The 26,389-nt window shown below is 43.7% G+C and overlaps 1 protein-coding gene across 1 annotated transcript in view; it reads right to left on the reverse strand.

Moving 5' to 3' along the window:
* Nucleotides 1-4,261: 4,261 nt before the first annotated feature.
* The window catches only part of LOC135549258 (cingulin-like protein 1), a 38,532-nt gene continuing 16,404 nt past the window's right edge, over nucleotides 4,262-26,389 (reverse strand). The window contains exons 9-19 of the mRNA XM_064979287.1: nucleotides 18,691-18,897; nucleotides 17,801-17,905; nucleotides 16,517-16,669; nucleotides 16,217-16,387; nucleotides 12,329-12,490; nucleotides 10,162-10,251; nucleotides 7,771-7,854; nucleotides 7,389-7,513; nucleotides 6,771-6,879; nucleotides 6,403-6,566; nucleotides 4,262-6,006 (exon numbers count right to left, since the gene is read on the reverse strand). Coding sequence (XP_064835359.1) covers nucleotides 5,868-6,006; nucleotides 6,403-6,566; nucleotides 6,771-6,879; nucleotides 7,389-7,513; nucleotides 7,771-7,854; nucleotides 10,162-10,251; nucleotides 12,329-12,490; nucleotides 16,217-16,387; nucleotides 16,517-16,669; nucleotides 17,801-17,905; nucleotides 18,691-18,897 — 1,509 coding nt within the window. The 3' untranslated portion in view covers nucleotides 4,262-5,867. The remainder of the gene's footprint in view (nucleotides 6,007-6,402; nucleotides 6,567-6,770; nucleotides 6,880-7,388; nucleotides 7,514-7,770; nucleotides 7,855-10,161; nucleotides 10,252-12,328; nucleotides 12,491-16,216; nucleotides 16,388-16,516; nucleotides 16,670-17,800; nucleotides 17,906-18,690; nucleotides 18,898-26,389) is intronic.

The following is a 26,389-nucleotide window of genomic DNA, read 5'->3' on the forward strand; positions in this document are numbered from 1 at the left end:
GTTTGACCATCCAGATCTGTTTACACTTGACTGATATCCAGATACAATGGGTCCCTGACTACCTTCAGAGGCGGTATTCAGATCACAATGCGTTCTTTAATCGTCTACACCTGTCTTAAAAATGTGTGCACAATCAGAATGTGGACAAGATCAGGACAAAGGATGCATGTTAGCACAAGGTGTAAACTGGGCTCGAGAGACACATTATATTCTCTCTCATGGCAGGTCATTACTGTAGGTAGCCAGGCTAGGCAGGACTGCTTCTGGTTCTGTAGCAGTATTGAGTGTCTGCAGTATAGACATTGAATGGTTTGTGGGTAATCATGTGTGAGTTGAATTACAGTAAGGTTGTATCGAAACCTGAATATTAGCAAACAGATATGTTTGCTTATATTCAGGTTTCGATAGTGTTTTATTAAGGCTTGGGGTGAAATGTGTTGATGATATGGTAGGCTGCTCATTTAAAATGTGACAGGGGATATTTGATCATTATGGGAGGAGGTTTTGACAAAGAGGGGTTGCTGATCCTTCCAGAGTTTGCAGTGAATGTGAAAATAAAGATAAATATACTACTGTACCTTCCTTGAGAAAAATGCATAAAGTAGTTAACACATTTCTCTATGTCACAATGGGGGATCACATTCCTGGCATTGATATGGTCACAACTCTATGTCCTCCCTCAACAGAAACAGACACATAGAAACTAAACTAATGTCCAGTGTATTTTCTTTGGTCTCATAGTAAAACCAATTGTGTAACAGGTCATGTTATACATAGGCAATGAGTGGAGGCATAGAAAAGTTCAACTAAAATATGTTTCAACAAAGATGTGCCAATATGTAAAGTAAGTAAATTCTCTGAATAGTATGAGTGTTATTTCCACGTGTTTAAGTTAACCATTAACCACACAACAAACAAATGGTTTTGTTAACTTCTGCAATCAGGCAACCAGCCACCTAGTACGGCCACCCTTTCATGCTATACAGATCACTTATTAAAGTAACACAGTCATGTATCAAACTCAGATGCCATATTTCACTATCCCATGAGTACTATATGTCAGGTAAGGTGTTTTTATTGTAATCTTAGTGTCTTGCTTCTGGAAGGCAATTGATACAAATCAAATCAAACTTTATTTGTCGCATACGCCGAATACAAGTGTCGTCTTTATTGTGAAGTGCTTACTTACAAGCCCTTAACCAACAATGCAGTTCAATAAGAGTTAAGAAAATATTTACCAAGTAGACTGAAATACAAAGTAATAATAGAGAGAGATTTTGGTTCAAGACAGCAGAGGTGTATTTGGAGGGCAAGTTGGTTAGGATGATATTAATGAGGGTGCCCATGTTTACGGATTTGGGGTTGTACCTGGTAGGTTCATTGATCATTTGTGTGAGGTTGAGGGCATCTATCTCAGATTGTAGGATGGCCGGGGTGTTAAGCATGTCCGAGTTCAGGTCACCTAGCAGTACGAGCTCTGAAGATAGATGGGGGGCAATCAATTCACATATGGTGTCCAGGACACAGCTGGGGACAGAGGGTGGTCTATAGCAAGCAGCAACAGTGAGAGACTTGTTTCTGGAAAGGCGGATTTTTAAAAGTAGAAGCTCCAATTGTTTGGGCACAGACCTGGATTAGTATGACAGAACTCTGCAGGCAATCTCTGCCCCCTTAGGCAGTTCTATCTTGACCGAAAATGTTATAGTTAGGGATGGAAATTTCATGGGTTTTGGTGGTCTTCCTAAACCAGGATTCAGACACGGGTAGGACATCCGGGTTGGCAGAGTATGCTAAGGCAATGAATAAAACAAACTTGGGGAGGAGGCTTCTAATGTTAACATGCATGATACCAAGGTTTTTACGGTTACAGAAGTCAACAAATGAGAGTGCCTGGGGAATGGGAGTGGAGCTAGGCACTGCTGGGCCTGGATTAACCTCTACATCACCAGAGGAACAGAGGAGGAGTCGGTTAAGGGTACGGCTAAAGGCTATAAGAACTGGTCGTCTAGTCCGTTCGGAACAGAAAGTAAAAGGAGCAGGTTTCTGGGCGCAATATATTCAAGGCATAATGTACAGACAAAGGTATATTAGGATGTGAATACAGTGGAGGTAACCTAGGCATAGAGTGACGATGAGAGAGATATTGTCTATAGAAACATAATTTAAACCAGGTGATGTCACAGCATGTGTGGGAGGTGGAACTGAAGGGTTAGCTAAGGCATATTGAGCAGGGCTAGAGGCCCTGCCATGAAATAAGACAATAATCACTAAACAGAACAGCAATGGACAAGGCATATTGACATTAGGGAGAGGCATGCATAGCCGAGTGATCATATGGTTCCAGTGAGTAAAGCTGGCTGGAGACACGGCAATACTTTGAAGAATCAAAAGTCTAAAATATATTTGGATTTGTTTAACACTTTTTTGGTTACTACATGATTTCATATGTGTTATTTCATAGTTTTGATGTCTTCACTATTATTCTACAATGTAGAAATAGTAAAACTAAGGAAAAACCCTGGAATGAGTAGGTGTTTTCAAACTTTGACTGGTACTGTATGTCTGGAAATGAGTTTGATCAAGCTATGTAGCCTATTGATTTTTTATTGATGAATAAATCAAACAAAAATGTGTGTTGTTTCTCTGTAATAGTAGCCACCTAGCAATTTTATGAAGTTGACTTTAGCTAGCCAGCTAGATAGGTTCCCAATCTCCCAACTTCATAACTCACTACCAAGCCATCAGGCTATCAATCAAGTTAGAGTAGCTTGTCTAACTATTTTAGCTGTCATGCCTGCTGGCAAGGTTTCTAGACTTTAGAAGACACTAAAATTGCTTTAATTATTTGGTTATGATACTATAACCCAGTGGTAGTTGTACTAAACTCCTAAGGCATAAAAGTTCTTAAAGAATCCATGTGCATTATTAAAATGACAAGACTGCAGGAAAAAGCTGTTTCAGGCATTTGAAAAATGAAACATTCTCTGAAATCTGGACTTCCCTCCCTCCATACTCATGTACTTCTTGCCCCTTTAAAATAATGGGTGGATAATAATGGCCCCTATTCATCTTTACCATGTCATGCTTCCTTCCCATCTCACCAACAGGCAAGCATGCATTTTACAAGTTTAGAGAATAATATCAAGAGGATGTGAGAACACAAATTACAGCAGACAAAACAAAGCCAACATTCCGGATGTTGTACCTTCTAACGTGTGCCTTTAGCATTTCTACAGCTAGAGGTCAGCAGAGTACCATGTACAGTTTTGAGAAAGTTATAAATAGTTGGTCGGACCACTTCTTTTCATTGTTCAATATTATCTGAAAGAACAAGATATTCTTCAATCTCAACTAAAACATTCTAAAAGTTATTGAGACCTGAACTAAAAAAAAGTGTCTGAAATCATGGTACAATACTTTTAACAGAAAATCACTGCCACCAACCACGACAGCTTAATATTTTGTAATTGTAAAGTTACTACCTCATGACAGTTTCCCGCTCCCCACTTCCCTCTTTCACCAATTGCTGCATGAGTTCAAACAAGCACAGGACAAGAATTTCAAGAATGGTCATTTTGTAAAGCCCTCACAAAAGCCCCACCCCGAGCAGTGCACTCCCAGTGTGTATGCTGCTTGGGCTGACAGAGGGGCCAGAGATGATCCCCATGCATTTAAAAGGTTGATTTGTTTGTTCTCCACAGAATGGCGACAAATGCAGGTCACGACCTGGGAACAATGATCTGCCAGCCTTGCTGAGAGGATAAGAAAGCCTTGTCTCTACTCCCTTTCTTCCTCTGTAGTCAACTGTAAAATACATTACAAAAAATAATGAAGTCATATCTCCTAATGCAGCCTGGTTTCCACATATGGTGGGAGGGTGCATATCTCTTTAACACAAGGGATAAATCATGTCCTTTACCCCTGAGACCTTGGAGGACCTGCCCTGCTGTACTTTGGTGTCAGGTGCTGGACACAGGATCAATAGGCTTCAGCAGGAAAATACTGGCCCACTGAGTTCCATATTAAATATGGGGGGCTGATATTGACACAGCTGCTTTGGCCAGACGATACAATAATAAGTAGGATGAATGAGGTCACACTGAGACGATCATAAAGCATTCACGCACCACCGAGGTCAATCCTTTCAACTTCCTCATACAACTAAACACTCTCCAAAGTTGCTTATTTTGTGTACCTAAATAGATCAGAAGAGACAGATGTGATCAGCAGTATGATTTACAGAGACAATAAGCATGTGAGATTAACTAAGGATAACTTTATTTCATTTTAGCAGGGTTTTTAGTCTCAGCAAAGTACAGATGTGTACATACAGAGAGGTAGCGGCAGTATTTCTTCTCAACCCCCCCCACTCCAAAACGCCCGGAGGAGGCACACAGCCAAAGGCCTCTTCTTCATTCCATATGGCAACAGCCTTGGACGCCTTCAGAAATAATCCCTCAGACAGTGCAAATCATCACAGTGTAGCTAAACAGATCGATTGTCAATACAGCTCACCTGTAGAAAGTCCCTCATCATATAAACTTGCATAACAGAGGACAGTCCCCTCCAACAGATAATAGATAGGCACAACAGATGCTTATAACAGGTACTGACTGTATGGTCATATAGCATATTAATATGCTCCCCACAGATCCACATAGCAAATACAAACACAGGTTTTCAACAACAAAAAATATTGTTCATTTTACAGTAGATTGACTCGTATGTCCAATATTAACACTGTTTAGTTCTTGGAGGATATGCCATAAACATAAATAGCTTCTTCTCACATTGTAACATGTTTCTGGTAAAAGTCATATTTCTATGAAATACAGAGATGAATCACTTTTAAGCAAAAGTAAGGAATGTGTTAATTACTATAATGCAAAAACAAAATGGACAATTGACGATTTAAACAATAATCTCAGGAGTAAACAGAGCAGTCCCCGTAGTTAGTAGAAAAGCCCAACTAAAAATACACAGTAGAACCTTGATTTGAGAACGGTGATCTAACCAGTCTTTATAAAAGTTCTACTGTATCTTATTTTAATAAAGGCAGGGTTGAATACTGCAATAAGTCAGGAGTCATAAACCTGAAAACAGAAGTGATAAAACCGAGATGTGTTCTGTAGACCACGCTAACATTACGGATGGATTACTATTCCTTATTCAGGTTGCTTTTTTAGATAAAAAAGCATCTGTATAAAGAGGAATCCCTCATACAAATTTCCCTAAGAACATATTGCCCTTCATTCAGCCATTTCTTCATATATTCAACAGTAAATAAATAGCAAATATTTCACTCAAATCAATTTAAGACCTTACACTCTGCCTGACTTCATTACAAAATTGAATTGATATTCTAATGCACAATACAAAAATGAATGTTTCAAATTACATTTGTTTCAATCAGACTTGATAAGCGGCTTGACATATTTGATTAAGGATATAAAATCTAGTGAGGGATTAATACATTTCAAAAAGGCATAAGAGGTTACAGAATGCTGGCCTTTACAGTGCATTACACGGTGAATAATTGGATTCCCTTTACATCTCATTGCTGGATCATTCATAAGATGTAAGAAGACACGTGCAATGATTAACTTAGAACTTAGAAATTGTGCTGATAATTCAACTATTGCTAAATTATAGTCAATCATTTACAATACATTGTAATTAATCAATAACTATTATCTAACCATTCCCTGTCAATCTATGTACTGTGAAAGGAAGAGCAAACACACATCACTATGCAATTTGACCAGTTTTCCAAAAGCACATTGTGACCTGAAAGTGGTCTCTCTGAATAGGAGTCAGTCCACTTGGTCCTTCTGTAGTTTTAGTAACATTCTCTTCATTGTGTTGGTTCACAAAGAGAATGTTGATATGATGTTGTCTTTGATAGAGGAGCGTTTATAGCCAGATGAAGAGCGGAAGTAGGTCTCTCCGTCCGTGCTGATGTCATCCTCATCATCGTCGTCCAGAGGAGCAGTGTTAGTCTTACGCCTTCAGGGAGGGGAAACTAGTGTTATTCTGGGTGGAGGGCTGGGTGAGGTAGTTTACACAGTATGAAAGAGTTACAGTTTGAGAGAAAGTGGGCTAAAGCCTACACACATTGCATTTGACTATGTTCGTGTTAGACTACATTGTTCAGGAAGGTGTGAGTAATACCCTAGAGCAGTGGAACGGAATATGTTCAGATGTTTTACAGTAGGTTTACATAATGTGCGTGCCCCTGTGAAACTTCATAAGCATGTGCTTTACACTGTGGAATCTCTTGGTGCACGCTGTTAGCTTCAGCTGGCTAGAGCTGCATTACAATTAACTAGGTGAACAAATACCAAAGCAGAATGAGCATGTTCTTAGCGTCTTCTGTTAGCCATGCGTATTTAGCATTTTTACCTTATCTCGCTACGCAGGGATTTGAGCTGGCTCTGGAGCTGCTCGTTGGCCTCCTGCTGTTCATCCAGGTCTCTCTGCAGCTTCTTCTTGCCGTGTTCCAGCCGGTCAATCTCCTCCTCCGCCTCGTCCATCTGCCTCTTCAGGGCCTTCAGACGCAGGTTCAGCTGCAAGAGGAACACCAAGGGTTAACACAGCTGTGTGTGTGTGTGTGTGTGTGTGTGTGTGTGTGTGTGTGTGTGTGTGTGTGTGTGTGTGTGTGTGTGTGTGTGTGTGTGTGTGTGTGTGTGTGTGTGTGTGTGTGTGTGTGTGTCATTTAAACACGACTGTGTGTGTGTATATATATATATATGTGCATGTTGCATCCTGACCTGGTCCTTCTGATCCTGCAGTGAGTGGTGCTCTTCATCAACTTGCATCATCATCTCCTTCACCTTCCTCTCCAGCCTCCGGTTCACCAGCTGCAGGTTGGCACGGTCCCTAGAAAACACAGCACCATGGGTAAGACTACCGATCTGCTACATGTCACATACTGTAGCAGTACATAGAACGCTCTGGAAACCACAAGGTAATTGGCCATATGCCACATACTGCATACATCTACACATAGTGTGCAGTATGACCTAAGAATGTAAAACTAAACTAACCAACCCAATGAACCAAGGTTAAGTGCAATGTGACCTAATTACTATGAAAGCCAGACAGCTTCTGTAATGAGTCTGTAGGCAGCACTGGTCCCTGTAGCAGGACCTCTCTTCTCCCTCCAACCCCACCTCTCCCTAGGAACCCAACCCTACCCCAACCCCATCTCTCGCTAGGAACCCATCCCTACCCCAACCCCATCTCTCGCTAGGAACCCAAACCAACCCCAACCCCATCTCTCGCTAGGAACCCATCCCTACCCCAACCCCATCTCTCGCTAGGAACCCAAAACAACCCCAACCCCATCTCTCGCTAGGAACCCATCCCTACCCCAACCTTAACCATACCGCTCCTCTCCCTCCAGCCTCTCCTCCAGCTCCTGGATCCGGCTCTCCAGCTGGCTAACCAGGCCCTCCTTGTTAGACTTCTGGGAGCCCTCCAGATGGGCTATTCTGCTCTTCAGGTCCTTGTTCTGTTAGAAACAGTGTGAGAAACAACTTTGATACGCAGTCTTAATCCTACTTTATTTAGCTAATGTTTTGGTCAACAAGACCATTTTCAGAGCAAGAGTATAGAGATGGAGACAGAGAAGGAAAGATAAAAGACAGAGATGGATTAGATGAGTGCATGTTTTGGTATGAGCCTAATGTACTTTTCACAGATAGACTGCTGTTGTTTCCCCCCAGACAGGAAGGGAGGAAGGAGTGGGCAGAACAGAGCAGTGTGTACCTGTCTCTCCAGAGTCATCTTGTCACACTCCAGGTCCTGTCTGCCAGCCCTCTCCTGCAGGAGTTCATTCCTCATCTGCTCTACCTGTCAACCAGAGCGGAGAGGACTGTCATCGCAATGGTTACACACTCTGAGAACACAATTATTATGAGAGGCTGCTTGTGTGTCGGTAGGAAGAACCCTTCCTGTATGTGTAGGTGTGCAGTTGTTGTAGTGTCTTACTCAAGGTGGAAGGAGCCTTCCTGTAGCTAATTGGGGTTTTGGATATTCTTATTTGGTTGCATTCCCTTGAACTGATCTCACGTCAGCTCTCAGTAATGTACATTCAGATAGACTCAGAGTGGTAAATCAGTTATATTTAGATTAACCTATCATAGCTAGTGCTAGGAATGCACTTAAGCCCCACAATTTCTCAGGGAGTTGAACTTCTCTCCAAAAACCAGACAGAGAAAAATGTAAATGTTAGCTTTTAAGCTTGACTATTTCTGTGAAAGATTAGCAACCAAGAATAATAAACAACCTTTGACTCCTGGTTGGTTTGCTTTAATTAGTTATGATTACAAACTCAAACTACTTCACTGTCTCTGAGAGAGAGAGAGAGAGAGAGAGAGAGAGAGAGAGAGAGAGAGAGAGAGAGAGAGAGAGAGAGAGAGAGACACTAGTTCAAGAGCAGGGAATACAGATGAGGATGGAAAAAAGACAACTAATCGACACGTTTTTTTGCAAGGGGAGCTTAGTATGGGTGATATTTTATGCCAATTAGTGTGTGACAGTGGGCTGCTCTGATGAGCGATGGGCCACATAACTGGTGTGCCCGGTGCAGTGCTTGAGGGAGCTGATTCAGCAGACTGGAACATACAGCAGAAACTAATCTGCTTTGTGAGAGACGGCGGGAGGAGAGATTACTCTCATTTAGACAGGAGAAGAGCACCTGGTGCCAGGAGAGGCGCAGGTGTTCTTCCTGCCGCCCCCGCCCCCCTTCACTTCCAGCCATCATGGCCATACAGACCCCACTCTCTCCACCCCCCTCTCCCACTGACCACCACATCCTCCTATCCTAACCCCATCCACTTCACTATGACTGTACACCATGCCACCGTTGCCTTGGTAACTCACCTTGACCCAGTGTTGCGGTGATGCCACTTTGTCTAGTGCTACTCTTTTCTCTGTGCCAGGAGTTTCTTGCCTTTAAGGAAATGTAAGTACTTGTTCATTCCTTCTAGGCCTCTCATACTTTGTTCAGGTCTTTACATTTCCATCCATTTCAAGGTTGGAGGACTGTGCAGACTTAGCCCTTTAATCTTACTACTGCGGGACAATGGACCTGACCGTAAAATAACTAGTCCTATCTTTGTTAGACATGAAGAATGTATCATGATTGCACTGGCAGCATGTAAATCAATGAGAGCACAGTGAATTGCAGAGGTATTGCAACAGGGCAGAACCTTGGAGGTAAATGCCCTTAGCACGTGTTGAATAATACAAAATACATCCTAGAGGAAAAAGCTTGTCCTGTACATGAATTGTATCTGGAATAATGTCACTTCCTCATGAAAAAGCACCGAACCAACAGTCTCCTGATCGGAGTTAGCAACCCTTTCTGACAACAACCCTTTCTTCAGGGAGCATGTACTCTGATCTCAATCTGAGTTTATAATGGCCACATCAGCAGGTTTATCAGAGGGGAAGGAAAGCTGCAGTGTTGAGGTCTGACACCCTCAGGATGTGAGAACTATGATCAGCCACAATAAATGGATTTGTCCCTGGATTTGTCCCTTAGTCACAGCGAAGTGAACTCCATAGCCATAAACTCGATACATTTGGCAGTGTGCACATTTTGGCTGAGGTGGTGCATTAAAAGGGGTCTTTTGTGACTGATGCATGAAAATTGGATTGGCGCTTTTACACCGAGCAGGCAGCCTGCCAAACTGAACGATTATGCAAGATCCTCTTACATGGCAATAATCACTCTGCTCTCTCTAGAACACAAATTAACTGGGATAGTGGGATTTTTGGGCGGCTGTTCCATACGGGGGGGGGCCACACACACACACGCAATGAAGAATGGCTCGGTGTGTAGGTCTGTGTGTGTGGGTATTTGAGCTGTCAATGGCGGGAGGGGATGGCAGACAAGCACAAAGAACTGATACGGGATGTAAGCTTAGATGTCACATTATGCCAAGCTGCTCTGGAAAGACTGTACTTGAAATGCTTTCTGTCTTTTGCAGATGATAATGAAGTTAATGGAGTTTAAGAGTGTGACTCCCGGTCACAGGAGAGTCAAGAGACAAATTGGTGAATGACCTTGGTGAACCACGGTTAATGAATGTTAGAATGCCCCACTGACTGGAGGTCAGTTCGAGTGGTCAGTCATAGTGATAATAGACTCACCTGTTCTCTTCCTCGGTCTAACCTGACAATCAGCAGGTCTCCACTTTGCTTTTCCTCATCCAGATCCAGCTCCAGCTGATTGATCCTGTCCTGCAGTACACAGCATCAACATTGACAATGGTAATAACAATGACATTATTATTTGACCTTGCTGTAAACATGGGGTTGCTTTTCTGAATGACAGCTTTAGATTTCCTTCTGCAGTGTTTTGCCATCACACCACAGTCAACAGCAGAGTACACATGACTTCTGTCTATAACAAACTCAGGTAAGAACCCAGCTAGCACATGTGTTTCCTTGGAAGTTGTGGGATTGTATGTTTTTGATTTCACATTGGCTATGGGAACAAAGCCATACGTTTCCTGACCGGTAAAACAAAACTTTAAAAATAAAAAAAATTCTGAGAACAGAATTAAAAATGTTGCCTGTTCTGGGAACGTGCATTTTTTTGGTTGCAAGGAGTTCCTGAAAATGTTTTACTCTGGTTCCTTGAATGCTTTCCTAGGAGGTTTTATTAACGGTCTGAGAATGTTTTACTCTGGTTCCTTGAATGCTTTCCTAGGAGGTTTTATTAACGGTCTGAGAATGTTTTACTCTGGTTCCTTGAATGCTTTCCGAGGAGGTTTTATTAACGGTCTGAGAATGTTTACTCTGGTTCCTTGAATGCTTTCCTAGGAGGTTTTATTAACGGTCTGAGAATGTTTTACTCTGGTTCCTTGAATGCTTTCCGAGGAGGTTTTATTAACGGTCTGAGAATGTTTACTCTGGTTCCTTGAATGCTTTCCTAGGAGGTTTTATTAACGGTCTGAGAATGTTTACTCTGGTTCCTTGAATGCTTTCCTAGGAGGTTTTATTAACGGTCTGAGAATGTTTTACTCTGGTTCCTTGAATGCTTTCCTAAGAGGTTTTATTAATGGTCTGAGAAAAGAATCTCTAGGTTATTTGGAGGTTTTTGAATAATTTCATTAAAATATTCACTGAATCGTTTAATAACACTTTTAATAATACTGCTATCTTATTTTGCTTTAACCCTTTATCTCCAAGCACAGATATTACTGTCTAAATTAATTTTTCTGTCCTATTTTATTGTGACACGGCATCAGTGAGATTCGAAACAATAAATTGTTGAAGGAAGTAGGTCCTTTTTAGATATTGCAAAGAGAAACTAGAGAGCATAAAGCATTAACATAATAGAAACAGTTATTTCCAACATGACAGCGGATACAACATAGCCGGTTCCAAGCTGAGTCCATCTGCTCCAGCTCAAAGGTAGCACACTTGAATAACCTGGCCAACAACCAATGAGGGCCTGCCAATTAAGCTATGCGCTTTCAATCAGATCCATATTTCCAATATCACATACTGAACACGTGCATACTATTTTAATCAGATGTGCATAATAACATGCTGCTTATCTCTCAAAAACTTCAATAATCTTCTGTTCTCTATCAATGGAATTAGCCCAATCAGCAAGTACTGAAATACCCACAGAACAACGTTGTTTCTTAACGTTCTCTGAACTATTTGAGAACATGCCCAATATCAAATCAGTTGGAGAAAGTTCCTAGAACATTACGAGAATTTTTAATAAATGTAACCATGTTTTAACTTTACAAAAAATAACTAACAATTCCATTTAAGGAACTTAACATACTTTTCTTGGTATTTAATTTATTTAAAACAGAATGTTTCCTAAGATTACTTGTTGGTTATTACTGCATTGTCGGAACTAGAAGCACAAGCATTTCGCTACACTCGCATTAACATCTGCTAACCATGTGTATGTGACAAATAAAATTTGATTTGATTTGATTTAAATGTGCTAAGAATGTTCTAAAATCAAGCAACTATCCTGCACCATTCCCAGAAAGTTGTGGGAAGGTTGTATGCAAAATAACCATAGGACAACCCTGCTCTCATCAAGCTCTGAGAAACATGGTTCTCAGAACATTATGTGCTAACTGGGAACTGTTCCTTCCTCAGGACTGGAGTACAAACAGAGATGAAATGGAAGGACTAGCATAGACTGAAGACTCAAAGATAACCAATTAATACAGCACAAAAAGGCTGACACTTTAAATGGCAGAAGAAAGTCTCCATGAACACATGTATAAAGTATATAATTTAGAGACAATGTGAAATTAATAACTAAGATATTCCTCCATACCTCCATGAGTTTGACCTGTCGGATTTTGTCATCCTTGGAGTGGGCTTTGGTCTCTGCCTCCACCTCCAGGTGGTAGACTTTCTGATCCAGGACCTTCTCCTTGAGGACCGCATCATCTCTTTCCCTCTTACACTGCCTCAGATCTTCTTCCACGTGGCTCAGCTGCAGGACACACACCACACATACTTTTAAAACAGAATGGGAATGAACAACAGCTTTTGTGAATGGCTCCTACTCATTTAGCAGTACGCCACAGCGAACAAATAAACCACACCTGTCATACTGTTACAGTAACATCCATACCTGTCATGTCCGCTTTAGCAATGCAATTTTAGCAGTGGCCACAATATGCCATCTGTTCCTTTAACAATAGTGACTTAAGGGAAACTTTCGCAAACACTAGCCTGGTGAGTGAAGAAGATGAAAGAAGAAAATACAGTTGTCTTTAGCAGGTCTTAATAGGCATGCTTATAAGATATATGTGGGGGTTGGGAAAGACTGGAGATCTGAAGCAGATCAAACAGTGACCTCATCACCAGGCCTTAGAGGAGTGAATGGATCAGCGGGGAGGAGAGGAGGATGTGTGGTCTGTCATTCCAGCTCTCACAATTAAGACACAACATCCCCCTCTTCCTGTAGACCAGCTGGACAAAGATACATCAGCATATCCCATCTGTGCATATACATTACACTGGGTAGACTACAACACAGAGATGAACCCTTAGCAGCAAGGCATCTCTCTTCTGTAAAACTGACACATTTCCATGGAAAAAGTGAACACAATTCCAATGGAGTTTGGACTGTGTTGGACTGAGTCTGGCCACCTGTCTTTAACCTGCTGTAGGAAATAGGTTTTCTTTAATGACATTCTGCAAGGGGTTAGTAACTCAGATACACAATGAGGGAGGACATTATTAGATCAAATAAGCAATGCTTATCCCATATTCAACAAAAACATTCCAATGTGTTTAGTAGGTCAAACCACACCCAATGAGCAGTGGCCCTGGGATATAACAACGTTATGTGGGGCAGACCACAGCTACTAAGGGGTTAGAGCTAGATTGTGAAAATGAACCATATTAATTATAAAAACATTAGCAGTAGAGTTCCTCAATTGAGGAATAATGCCATGAAGAACTTTACAGAGGCTCACTCCAAATGTCATAAGCCTACATAGCTACAACTCCTTTAATGTTTTATTTTTATTTCACCTTTATTTAACCAGGTAGGCTAGTTGAGAACAAGTTCTCATTTGCAACTGCGACCTGGCCAAGATAAAGCTTAGCAGTGTGAGCAGACAACACAGAGTTACACATGGAGTAAACAATTAACAAATCAATAACACAGTACAAAAAAGGCGAGTCTATATACATTGTGTGCAAAAGGCATGAGGAGGTAGGCGAATAATTACAACCTTGCAGATTAGCACTGGAGTGATAAATGATCAGATGGTCATGTACAGGTAGAGATACTGGTGTGCAAAAGAGCAGAAAAGTAAATAAATAAAAACAGTGTGGGGATGAGGTAGGTGAAAATGGGTGGGTTATTTACCAATAGACTATGTACAGCTGCAGCGATCGGTTAGCTGCTCAGATAGCACATGTTTGAAGTTGGTGAGGGAGATAAAAGTCTCCAACTTCAGGGATTTTTGCAATTCGTTCCAGTCACAGGCAGCAGAGTACTGGAACGAAAGGCGGCCAAATGAGGTGTTGGCTTTAGGGATGATCAGTGAGATACACCTGCTGGAGCGCGTGCTACGGATGGGTGTTGCCATCGTGACCAGTGAACTGAGATAAGGCGGAGCTTTACCTAGCATGGACTTGTAGATGACCTGGAGCCAGTGGGTCTGGCGACGAATATGTAGCGAGGGCCAGCCGACTACAGCATACAAGTCGCAGTGGTGGGTGGTATAAGGTGCTTTAGTGACAAAACGGATGGCACCGTGATAAACTGCATCCAGTTTGCTGAGTAGAGTGTTGGAGGCAATTTTGTAGATGACATCGCCGAAGTCGAGGATCGGTAGGATAGTCAGTTTTACTAGGGTAAGTTTGGCGGCGTGAGTGAAGGAGGCTTTGTTGCGGAATAGAAAGCCGACTCTTGATTTGATTTTCGATTGGAGATGTTTGATATGAGTCTGGAAGGAGAGTTTACAGTCTAGCCAGACACCTAGGTACTTATAGGTGTCCACATATTCAAGGTCGGAACCATCCAGGGTGGTGATGCTCGTCGGGCATGCGGGTGCAGGCAGCGATCGGTTGAAAAGCATGCATTTGGTTTTACTAGCGTTTAAGAGCAGTTGGAGGCCACGGAAGGAGTGTTGTATGGCATTGAAGCTCGTTTGGAGGTTAGATAGCACAGTGTCCAAGGACGGGCCGGAAGTATATAGAATGGTGTCATCTGCGTAGAGGTGGATCAGGGAATCGCCCGCAGCAAGAGCAACATCATTGATATATACAGAGAAAAGAGTCGGCCCGAGAATTGAACCCTGTGGCACCCCCATAGAGACTGCCAGAGGACCGGACAGCATGCCCTCCGATTTGACACACTGAACTCTGTCTGCAAAGTAATTGGTGAACCAGGCAAGGCAGTCATCCGAAAAACCGAGGCTACTGAGTCTGCCGATAAGAATATGGTGATTGACAGAGTCGAAAGCCTTGGCAAGGTCGATGAAGACGGCTGCACAGTACTGTCTTTTATCGATGGCGGTTATGATATCGTTTAGTACCTTGAGTGTGGCTGAGGTGCACCCGTGACCGGCTCGGAAACCAGATTGCACAGCGGAGAAGGTACGGTGGGATTCGAGATGGTCAGTGACCTGTTTGTTGACTTGGCTTTCGAAGACCTTAGATAGGCAGGGCAGGATGGATATAGGTCTGTAACAGTTTGGGTCCAGGGTGTCTCCCCCTTTGAAGAGGGGGATGACTGCGGCAGCCTTCCAATCTTTGGGGATCTCAGACGATATGAGAGAGAGGTTGAACAGGCTGGTAATAGGGGTTGCGACAATGGCGGCGGATAGTTTCAGAAATAGAGGGTCCAGATTGTCAAGCCCAGCTGATTTGTACGGGTCCAGGTTTTGCAGCTCTTTCAGAACATCTGCTATCTGGATTTGGGTAAAGGAGAACCTGGAAGGGCTTGGGCGAGAAGCTGTGGTGGGGGCGGAGCTGTTGGCCGATGTTGGAGTAGCCAGGCGGAAGGCATGGCCAGCCGTTGAGAAATGCTTGTTGAAGTTTTCGATAATCATGGATTTATCGGTGGTGACCGTGTTACCTAGCCTCAGTGCAGTGGGCAGCTGGGAGGAGGTGCTCTTGTTCTCCATGGACTTCACAGTGTCCCAGAACTTTTTGGAGTTGGAGCTACAGGATGCAAACTTCTGCCTGAAGAAGCTGGCCTTAGCTTTCCTGACTGACTGCGTGTATTGGTTCCTGACTTCCCTGAACAGTATGAGTATGAGAACAATGGATGTGATGTAAGATAAAGTCACAGCTAATACTTTAATATTTTGTTCAATTAAAAGAGGTTCATAAATGCATCCTATTGTCTGAAGTTCTACGTCGCTGAAACATTCTGATGCTTCACCCATAGAAAAACAATGATTTAGATTTCTCTTCCCACCCTCCAGAGCTCCAACTCTTCATGCTAAACCACAGATATCTATGAAAAGATACATTATCTAACCTATTTAACCCTGTAATACCACCAGGCCACCAGGCATCTCTACAGCTGTGACCTTCCGGTCCAGTTCAAGGCAAAGGGGAAGTATAAGAGGGGAGAGGACACACATTCCAAAGTCATGACCTCACTGTATAAACCCTGAGTTGGGGTTTACAACACACTGAGTCAGGACAATGGGTCATCCTCCATTATCATGGGGAGCACTGGCCAACCCACCTCCTCCTGCAGGGACTTAGCAGCCAGACAGGACTTGTCCAGCTCCACACCCCGTTCCCTCAGCTGTCTCTGAAGCTCAGCCATCTCCCGACGGTTCTTCTCCTTGTACACATTTATCTGCTCCTGCAGCTCCTGGGTGGACGACTGAGAGGCCTCCACGATCTCACTCATCTACAGGGAGAAGGTAGAGTTAGCCTTGCTAACAAACAGACATGCATGCACACACTGACACATGCCTGTGGTGTGATATTTGATTGACTAAAGCAAGGATGTCCGAAGGCCTTTAGTTGGTCCACTCACCTCCCTCTGTAGTTTCTCCACTGTGCGGTCCAGCAGACTCCTCTCGTCCTCTATCTCATTCTTAGTGTTCTTGAACTGTTCTTTTTGACTCCTCTCCTCCTTCAGCCTCTCCTCCAGTTCTCTGTGGTCATGGTTCAGCTTGGTCAAGTTCCTCTGTAACAGAAAGAGTTTAGAAAGATGGGTCAGAATGGTAAGGAGGACCAGCACTTATGCTTCATTATTCTCACCATTAAATGCTCCCGAGCTTGTAGTTAAAGCCTGGTCAATCTTACCTGTACATCCTCTAACCATGTGGTCAAAGCCTGGTCAATCTTACCTGTACATCCTCTAACCGCGTGGTCAAAGCCTGGTCAATCTTACCTGTACATCCTCTAACCATGTGGTCAAAGCCTGGTCAATCTTACCTGTACATCCTCTAACCATGTGGTCAAAGCCTGGTCAATCTTACCTGTACATCCTCTAACCGTGTGGTCAAAGCCTGGTCAATCTTAGCTGTACATCCTCTAACCATGTGGTCAAAGCCTGGTCAATCTTACCTGTACATCCTCTAACCATGTGGTCAAAGCCTGGTCAATCTTACCTGTACATCCTCTAACCATGTGGTCAAAGCCTGGTCAATCTTACCTGTACATCCTCTAACCATGTGGTCAAAGCCTGGTCAATCTTACCTGTACATCCTCTAACCGCGTGGTCAGAGCCTGGTCAATCCTACCTGTACATCCTCTAACCGCGTGGTCAGAGCCTGGTCAATCTTACCTGTACATCCTCTAACCATGTGGTCAAAGCCTGGTCAATCTTACCTGTACATCCTCTAACCATGTGGTCAAAGCCTGGTCAATCTTACCTGTACATCCTCTAACCATGTGGTCAAAGCCTGGTCAATCTTACCTGTACATCCTCTAACCATGTGGTCAAAGCATGGTCAATCTTACCTGTACATCCTCTAACCATGTGGTCAAAGCATGGTCAATCTTACCTGTACATGCTCTAACCATGTGGTCAAAGCATGGTCAATCTTACCTGTACATCCTCTAACCATGTGGTCAAAGCATGGTCAATCTTACCTGTACATCCTCTAACCATGTGGTCAAAGCCTGGTCAATCTTACCTGTACATCCTCTAACCATGTGGTCAAAGCCTGGTCAATCTTACCTGTACATCCTCTAACCATGTGGTCAAAGCATGGTCAATCTTACCTGTACATCCTCTAACCGCGTGGTCAAAGCATGGTCAATCTTACCTGTACATCCTCTAACCGCGTGGTCAGAGCCTGGTCAATCTTACCTGTACATCCTCTAACCGCGTGGTCAGAGCACGGTTGGCACGTGACATCTCCTCCTCCTGCTCCTTGATTTCTTCCAAAGACTCTTCCAGCTGCCTCTTCTCTCTCTGTGAGCTCACACATACACATTAACATACACCAGCATTAGACAATAGGTAACAGATCTGGTCTTCAATGTGAAGTTTTATTGCTGTCAATCTGATTGACACTCCTGTGCAGTTTACAGTGGCTCTCCTTTATATAACTAGCAGCTCATGTTACACCCGAGGATCTGTCTTTTTCAGCCATCTATTTCCTGTGGTAGAGGAACGCAAAATCCACCTGTAACTTAAATCTTGCTGGATTGATTGCTTTCATTTTACTCCTACGACTCTTTTATACTTTGCTTGTGCCTATTTGTTTTATTGGTTAACGTTACGACCGCAGAAATGTTTGTAATGACCTGTCAAACACACTCCGGTAACTTCTGAAATGGGCTGAATGGAATACATTGTCTTTCCGTTGCATCGATAATAACACTAAAGCTAAGAAAGAAAGAATTTAATACAGTTGAAATGTTAACAAATTACATGCACTGGAATGAAAGCCACATCTGAAAATGAACACTCTAGATTATAGTGATATTATGTCTGATCTCGCAAACAATCTCGCAAATAATGTAAAGTATGTTTAGATAGGTGTAATCTAGAGCCATGCGTGTTTATTTTTAATCCAAGGGTATAGGGTAGACAGAGCAAGTGTTTGGCAATACATTTTATACCTGCATTCCCACCAAAATCTCTGAACTCCATTCATTATTTGTCCATGCCAGTAAATGTTTTATGCACTATAATACAGTCAACATCTGATTGATTATACAAATTCTAAAAGTTTGGGTTTCTCTATTCCTCACCTCAAGCCGGCCGACTCTGTCCCCCAGCTTGCTCTCCTGTAGCTTGGCATCATCGATGATGCGGTTGAGTTTGGCCACTTCGTTCTCCAGCTCTTGTGCCCGCTTTCTCAGCTTCTCGGCCTCCTGGCTAAGACGTCCCGCCTGGCCCTCCACTGCCCCCTTGGCTGCCTCCACTTCTGCCTTCTCCTTGCCCACTGCAGCACTGCTCTGGAGAGCAGACAGAAGGGTCAGTGCAAAGTAAATACAGGGTCGAAAGATGCACCGTTGCACAGAAAAGGACGCAATACTGGCTTGACAACTGGTTAAAAACAAAAGTCTATGGTTTTATTTACAAGGCAACTCAAATTCCTTCACAACTCCTCTGCAAAGAGACTCCCAAAACAATTCCTTCATAACAAGATCAAGGGGATTTAAGAGGTGGATGCATGACAATAAGTCTAAGCATCTATTCACTTGCCATTGAACTGATGTAGCTTGGCCCACACAAAGACAGCATGTCACCCACAAAAGGCTGGGGAGATTGAGGTGAATGGTCCAGTCCAGTAAATCTGCCCCCTGGGCACCAACACCAATGTCTCCACGGCTTTACCTACCAGAGTTGTACAGTTGTGGGGCTGCTGCTTAAGCCTCATGGCTCTCGCTTGTTCACCGCTTGTCACTAAACAGGATCAAATTCCATAATTAGATGACCCACTGTTGGTGGCAGCCTGTCTTTGTATGAACTTGGCTGCTGTGGCAGGACAGTGTGAAAGGAGGTCCCTGTGTTCCTTGCCTCTGCCCAGTTTTATCAATGGAGAGCCTGCCCTGACTAGCCTGTCTGGGTTGCTGCTGTCCTAAGGGAGAGCAGTCAATGCACTCTGGGAAACCTGAATTCTGTCTTCATGTAACCTCTTAGCTGACAACAACACACAGCACTCTATCTAGGCCCGCATTAAGTTTTGCATAGAAAAACAGATAGCAGGTTTTGCTGTGAAGACGCTGTCAGAGAGGGATGTACATTATATCCTGAAAGTGACAGTTTATGAAGATATAGTAGCAGCCAGGCTCCCACATATTTGTTCAGAAACAAGAATATCTGGATGAGGCTATGCTTGACAGAATGCCAGACAACAGGTTTGACAGTTTCTTGTTCTGTTTACTACAGTGAGAAATGCCCGTGCTGCACGCCTCCACAGAAACAACCAGGAACTGACATCCATATGGGGTTCATTACTGATACAAAGGGCCAGAATTTTCCCTAACCAGGAAAAACTGGTAGCCCAAGATAAAAGTTATACCCAAGGCCCAGATTTTTTCCTAGTCAGATCACGTGGCTCCTGGCCTGTCTCGTTACAGTACTGGGCCTATAATTAATTGACTAAATATGATTCTGTAAACACAGGTGATATTTAAGCAATAATGCACGAGGGCGTGTGGTATATGGCCAATATACCACGGCTAAGGGCTGTTCTTATGCACGATGCAATGCGGAGTGCCTGAATATAGCCCTTAGCCGTGGTATATTGGCCATATATCACAAACGCCTGACGTGCCTTATTGCTATGATAAAACTGGTTACCAACGTAATTAGAACAGTAAAAATACAAGTTTTGTCATACCCGTGGTATACAGCCAATCAGCATTCAGAGCTCGAACCACCCAGTTTATAATATAGGCTCTCAGTTTTCTCCCCATTCTTGTTATACAGTATGCAGGCAGGGAGGGACTTAGCATGTTCATTATGAGAAGGAATGTCTGCTCCCAGGGGGATTAGAGGCAAACGGTGCAGATTAACACACTGTGGTTCAATTCCCCTTAGCCTCGCCTGGACAAGCAGGCAGGCACCTCTCACTGGACAGGTCCAAGAGAAGCCTGTGTACACACACACTGCACACACCTGACGCACGTACCAGTCACATACTCCACTCCCACTTGACGTACGCACACTGACACATCTGTTTCTCTCACACACACACACACACACACACACACACACACACACACACACACACACACACACACACACACACACACACACACACACACACACACACACACACACACACACACACACACACACACACACACACACACACACACACACACTGTGCTCCAGGTGAGCACCAACGCTGACTCCCTCAGTGGAGAGTGGAAACCATTCACTAATGAAACAGCATGATAAATAGCAGACAGCTAATGACATGAAACTACTTCAATTACAAGACCTGTGATCATCAGTCATAGGTTTAGATACATATATCTTACTAAATGGGTGTCTTAAAAGGAATCTGACTTAGTGCTTGGGAATGTGTTTGAATCCCCTCATATGTCATTAGAACCACTGTACTATGGTCCCTTTGTGACTCATTATCTGTCCACAGAGCTGAAAGCGTCCAAAGTCCGACCACCTCGCCCCCTCACTCATCCCCTCACCACTGGGTGAAGTGGAGGACCCTCATTGGTCACTGAGGCTTGGTGTTCCAGTGTTTGAGCGGAGGGTGGTAGGCGAGGGGTTAAGGTCACCCAGTGGAGGGGAGAGCAGAGAAGACAGATCATTAACCATACCACCTCCAGGACCCACTGAGGCCTGTTGGGCCTGTTCCCCTCCCCGACACCCTTATCCCTGCCTGGGTCAGCTGGGGCACAGGAGGAGCCTGCAAGTACACAGACTCACTGATATGCAGTTGTCATGACATTGGCCTGGGGGGTAGGTTTATGACAGTCATAAATAATCAAATCAAATTTTTATTTGTCACATACACATGGTTAGCAGATGTTAATGCGAGTGTAGCGAAATGCAGTAATAACCAACGAGTAATCTAGCTAACAATTCCAAAACTACTACCTTATATACACAAGTGTAAAGGGATAAAGAATATGTACATAAAGATATATGAATGAGTGATTGTACAGAGCGGCATTGTCAAGATGCAGTAGATGGTATCGAGTACAGTATATACATATGAGATGAGTATGTAAACAAAGTGGCATAGTTCAAAGTGGCTAGTGATACATGTATTACATAAAGATGCAGTAGATGATATAGAGTACAGTATATACGTATACATATGAGATAAATAATGTAGGGTATGTAAACATGTAAACAAAGTAGCATTGTTTAAAGTGGCTAGTGATATATTTTACATCAATTCCCATTATTAAAGTGGCTGGAGTTGAGTCAGTGTGTTGGCAGCAGCCACTCAATGTTAGTGGTGGCTGTTTAACAGTCTGATGGCCTTGAGATAGAAGCTGTTTTTCAGTCTCTCGGTCCCAGCTTTGATGAACCTGTACTGACCTCGCCTTCTGGATGATAGCGGGGTGAACAGGCAGTGGCTCGGGTGGTTGTTGTCCTTGATGATCTTTATGGCCTCCTGTGACATCGGGTGGTGTAGGTCCCCTGGAGGGCAGGTAGTTTGCCCCCGGTGATGCGTTGTGCAGACCTCACTACCCTCTGGAGAGCCATACGGTTGTGGGCGTAGCAGTGGCCGTACCAGGCGGTGATACAGCCCGCCAGGATGCTCTCGATTGTGCATCTGTAGAAGTTTGTGAGTGCTTTTGGTGACAAGCCGAATTTCTTCAGCCTCCTGAGGTTGAAGAGGCGCTGCTGCGCCTTCTTCACAATGCTGTCTGTGTGGGTGGACCAATTCAGTTTGTCTGTGATGTGTACGCCGAGGAACTTAAAACTTACTACCCTCTCCACTACTGTTCCATCGATGTGGATAGGAGGGTGTTCCCTCTGCTGTTTCCTGAAGTCCACAATCATCTCCTTAGTTTTGTTGACGTTGAGTGTGAGGTTATTTTCCTGACACCACACTCCGAGGGCCCTCACCTCCTCCCTGTAGGCCGTCTCGTCGTTCTTGGTAATCAAGCCTACCACTGTTGTGTCGTCCGCAAACTTGATGATTGAGTTGGAGGCGTGCGTGGCCACGCAGTCGTGGGTGAACAGGGAGTACAGGAGAGGGCTCAGAACGCACCCTTGTGGGGCCCCAGTGTTGAGGATCAGTGGGGTGGAGATGTTGTTACCTACCCTCACCACCTGGGGGCAGCCCGTCAGAAAGTCCAGTACCCAGTTGCACAGGGCGGGGTCGAGACCCAGGGTCTCGAGCTTGATGACGAGCTTGGAGGGTACTATGGTGTTAAATGCTGAGCTGTAGTCAATGAACAGCATTCTCACATAGGTATTCCTCTTGTCCAGATGGGTTAGGGCAGTGTGCAGTGTGGTTGAGATTGCATCGTCTGTGGACCTATTTGGGCGGTAAGCAAATTGGAGTGGGTCTAGGGTGTCAGGTATGGTGGAGGTGATATGGTCCTTGACTAGTCTCTCAAAGCACTTCATGATGACGGAGGTGAGTGCTACGGGGCGGTAGTCGTTTAGCTCAGTTACCTTAGCTTTCTTGGGAACAGGAACACTGGTAGCCCTCTTGAAGAATGTTGGAACAGCAGACTGGGATAGGGATCGATTGAATATGTCTGTAAACACACCAGCCATCTGGTCTGCACATGCTCTGAGGGCGCGGCTGGGGATGCCGTCTGGGCCTGCAGCCTTGCGAGGGTTAACACGTTTAAATGTTTTACTCACCTCGGCTGCAGTGAAGGAGAGTCCGCATGTTTTGGTTGCGGGCCGTGTCAGCGGCACTGTATTGTCCTCAAAGCGGGCAAAAAAGTTATTTAGTCTGCCTGGGAGCAAGGCATCCTGGTCCGTGACTGGGCTGGTTTTCTTTTTGTAATCCGTGATTGACTGTAGACCCTGCCACATACCTCTTGTGTCTGAGCCGTTGAATTGCGATTCTACTTTGTCTCTATACTGACGCTTAGCTTGTTTGATTGACTTGCGGAGGAAATAGCTACATTGTATTCGGTCATGTTTCCGGTCACCTTGCCCTGATTAAAAGCAGTGGTTCGCGCTTTCAGTTTCACATGAATGCTGCCATCAATCCACGGTTTCTGGTTTGGGAATGTTTTAATCATTGCTATGGGAACGACATCTTCAACGCACGTTCTAATGAACTCGCACACCGAATCAGCGTATTCATCAATGTTGTTGTTTGACGCAATACGAAACATATCCCAGTCCACATGATGGAATCAGTCTTGGAGCGTGGAATCAGATTGGTTGGACCAGCGTTGAACAGACCTCAGCGTGGGAGCTTCTTGTTTTAGCTTCTGTCTGTAGGCAGGAAGCAATAAAATGGAGTCGTGGTCAGCTTTTCCAAAAGGAGAGCGGGGGAGGGCCTCATATGCATCGCGGAAATTAGAATAGCAATGATCCAAGGTTTTACCAGCCCTGGTTGCGCAATCGATATGCTGATACAATTTAGGGAGTCATGTTTTCAGATTAGCCTTGTTAAAATCCCCAGCTACAATGAATGCAGCCTCAGGATATATGGATTCCAGTTTGCAAAGAGTCAAATAAAGTTCGTTCAGAGCCATCGATGTGTCTGCTTGGGGGGGAATAAATACGGCTGTGATTATAATCGAAGAGAATTCCCTTGGTAGATAATGCGGTCGACATTTGGTTGTGAGGAATTCTAAATCAGGTGAACAGAAGGACTTGAGTTCCTGTATGTTGTTGTGACCACACCACGTCTTGTTAACCATAAAGCATATGTCCCCGCCCCTCTTCTTACCAGAAAGATGTTTGTTTCTGTCGGCGCGATGAGTGGAGAAACCAGCTGGCTGCACCGATTCCGATAGCGTCTCTCGAGTGAGCCATGTTTCCGTGAAGCAAAGAATGTTACAGTCCCTGATGTCCCTCTGGAATGCTACCCTTGCTCGGATTTCATCAACCTTGTTGTCAAGAGACTGGACATTGGCGAGTAGTATGCTAGGGAGTGGCACGCGATGTGCCCGTCTCTGGAGCCTGACCAGAAGACCGCTTCGTTTGCCTCTTTTACGACGTCGTTGTTTTGGGTCGCAGGCTGGGATCCATTCCATTGTCAAGGGTGAAAGGCAGAACACAGGATCCGCTCCAGGAAAGTAATATTCTTGGTCGTACTGATGGTGAGTTGACGCTGCTCTTATATTCAGTAGTTCTTCTCGACTGTATGTAATGAAACCTAGGATGACCTGGGGTACCAATGTAAGAAATAACATGTAAAAAAACAAAAAACTGCATAGTTTCCTTGGAACTCCTCTCTCTACCCTACTGAGGTTACATTTGCAAAACCCTTGGTTAACATAGAGATTCTGGGAACATCAGTAGGTGGGGTGAAATGAACTATATTCTGGTAATCCGAACAATTGAACATATGCGGTGGTACTTAATGAATATGATGTCAGTTCGGTTGTCATCTGAGACATTCTCATCAATGATAAGATGACAAACTCAACAGTGGAAAGTCTACACATCAGAGTTATCGGATTCACGTGGAATTGTTGTTCAATTTAAATGTTTGAATATGAAATTATTTGTGATGGGATGAAATGTGATTTTAGCTTCTAAAATGTGAGATGTGGGTTTTCATAAGATAGGGCGGGCCACTGATTGAGCAGCCCTGTGAAGGGACATGGGCTATAAAACTCTCCTCTCCCTTCCTATATAAGCCCTTGACGACAATAGAACTTCCTGTTCCGGGGATGTAGGACGACGGTCCTATGTCAGAATGGTTCAGATAATAACTACAGAACGAAGCCAACATCAGCGTGTGCTTTGGTTGCGAATGGTATGAACTTTGAACTCTTATTCACTACAGAAGTGATACCTCCTAGCCGTTGAGTTAGCAACCGCAGCTGTAACCGCAGGTTAGGAAGGAACAGACAGATTATCCCGTCACCACACAACGACGTTACTACAACGTTTCCAATTGACCACCAGAGACATTCTTCAAAGGACTCGGTTGGGCAACACGGCCTTCCATCTACCACCAACCTATCGAAGCGCAGCTCAGTGTAAATATTTATTGCATTTTCCTTTTCCAAATGGGCAGTAATTTACAATGCATAAGATACTGTATTTACGATAGCACAGCTTCTTCCCTTTGTTCCTCAGTTTTCCTGCTCTTTCACTCAACCCAGCCCCTTTTCCTTTGTGTAACAAGCTGTCATATCTGTTCCGCCGCTAGGGACGTTTTCCTTTATGACGTAATTTGTAATCAAGTTATGATTTAATATGTGTATGTGTAATTCTGTGTGAATAGTTAGGTATTTAGTAAATAAATGATTAAATCTAATTTTGTATTTACGAGTTTATTCGGAAGATAACAGCTCAATAAATATTATTTTGTGGTGCCTGACTCTAGTTAATTACATTTGATATTAATTGCAGAGAAATTATTTTATATAATAGCATGTCATATCACTTAATCCGGCATAGCCAAAGACACGACACAGGTGTCACTGGAATTACCTATAAACCAGACAAGGATATTCCCCCACAAAAAAAATATCCTTAAAATGTGTCAACGAAGGCAGTCTTATCTCTTTCAAAACATTAGGCATCTTTCACCGGTCTAGGACTTTACAGAATCCAAGGACAGCAGGGGGTAGAAGCTTGTGAAAAACATCACTGTTTTTTTACAGGTCACTTAGTCTATTTAGCTGGAATATGTGAAGAGTGTAGTATCATCTCTGTATTCAAAATGTAATCAACTGGGGCTGTAAGAATAGGGGCAGGTTGAGGGGGAGGTGAACATACAGAAAATGTAGAGTTGAGCTCTCAGTTTTTTCTCATACAAACATCCCCTCACCCCCTCTTTCACTGTCCCATTTCCCACCCTGGGTT

The sequence above is a fragment of the Oncorhynchus masou genome, chromosome 1 (genome assembly GCF_036934945.1).
Source record: "Oncorhynchus masou masou isolate Uvic2021 chromosome 1, UVic_Omas_1.1, whole genome shotgun sequence".
Taxonomy (NCBI): Eukaryota; Metazoa; Chordata; class Actinopteri; order Salmoniformes; family Salmonidae; genus Oncorhynchus; species Oncorhynchus masou.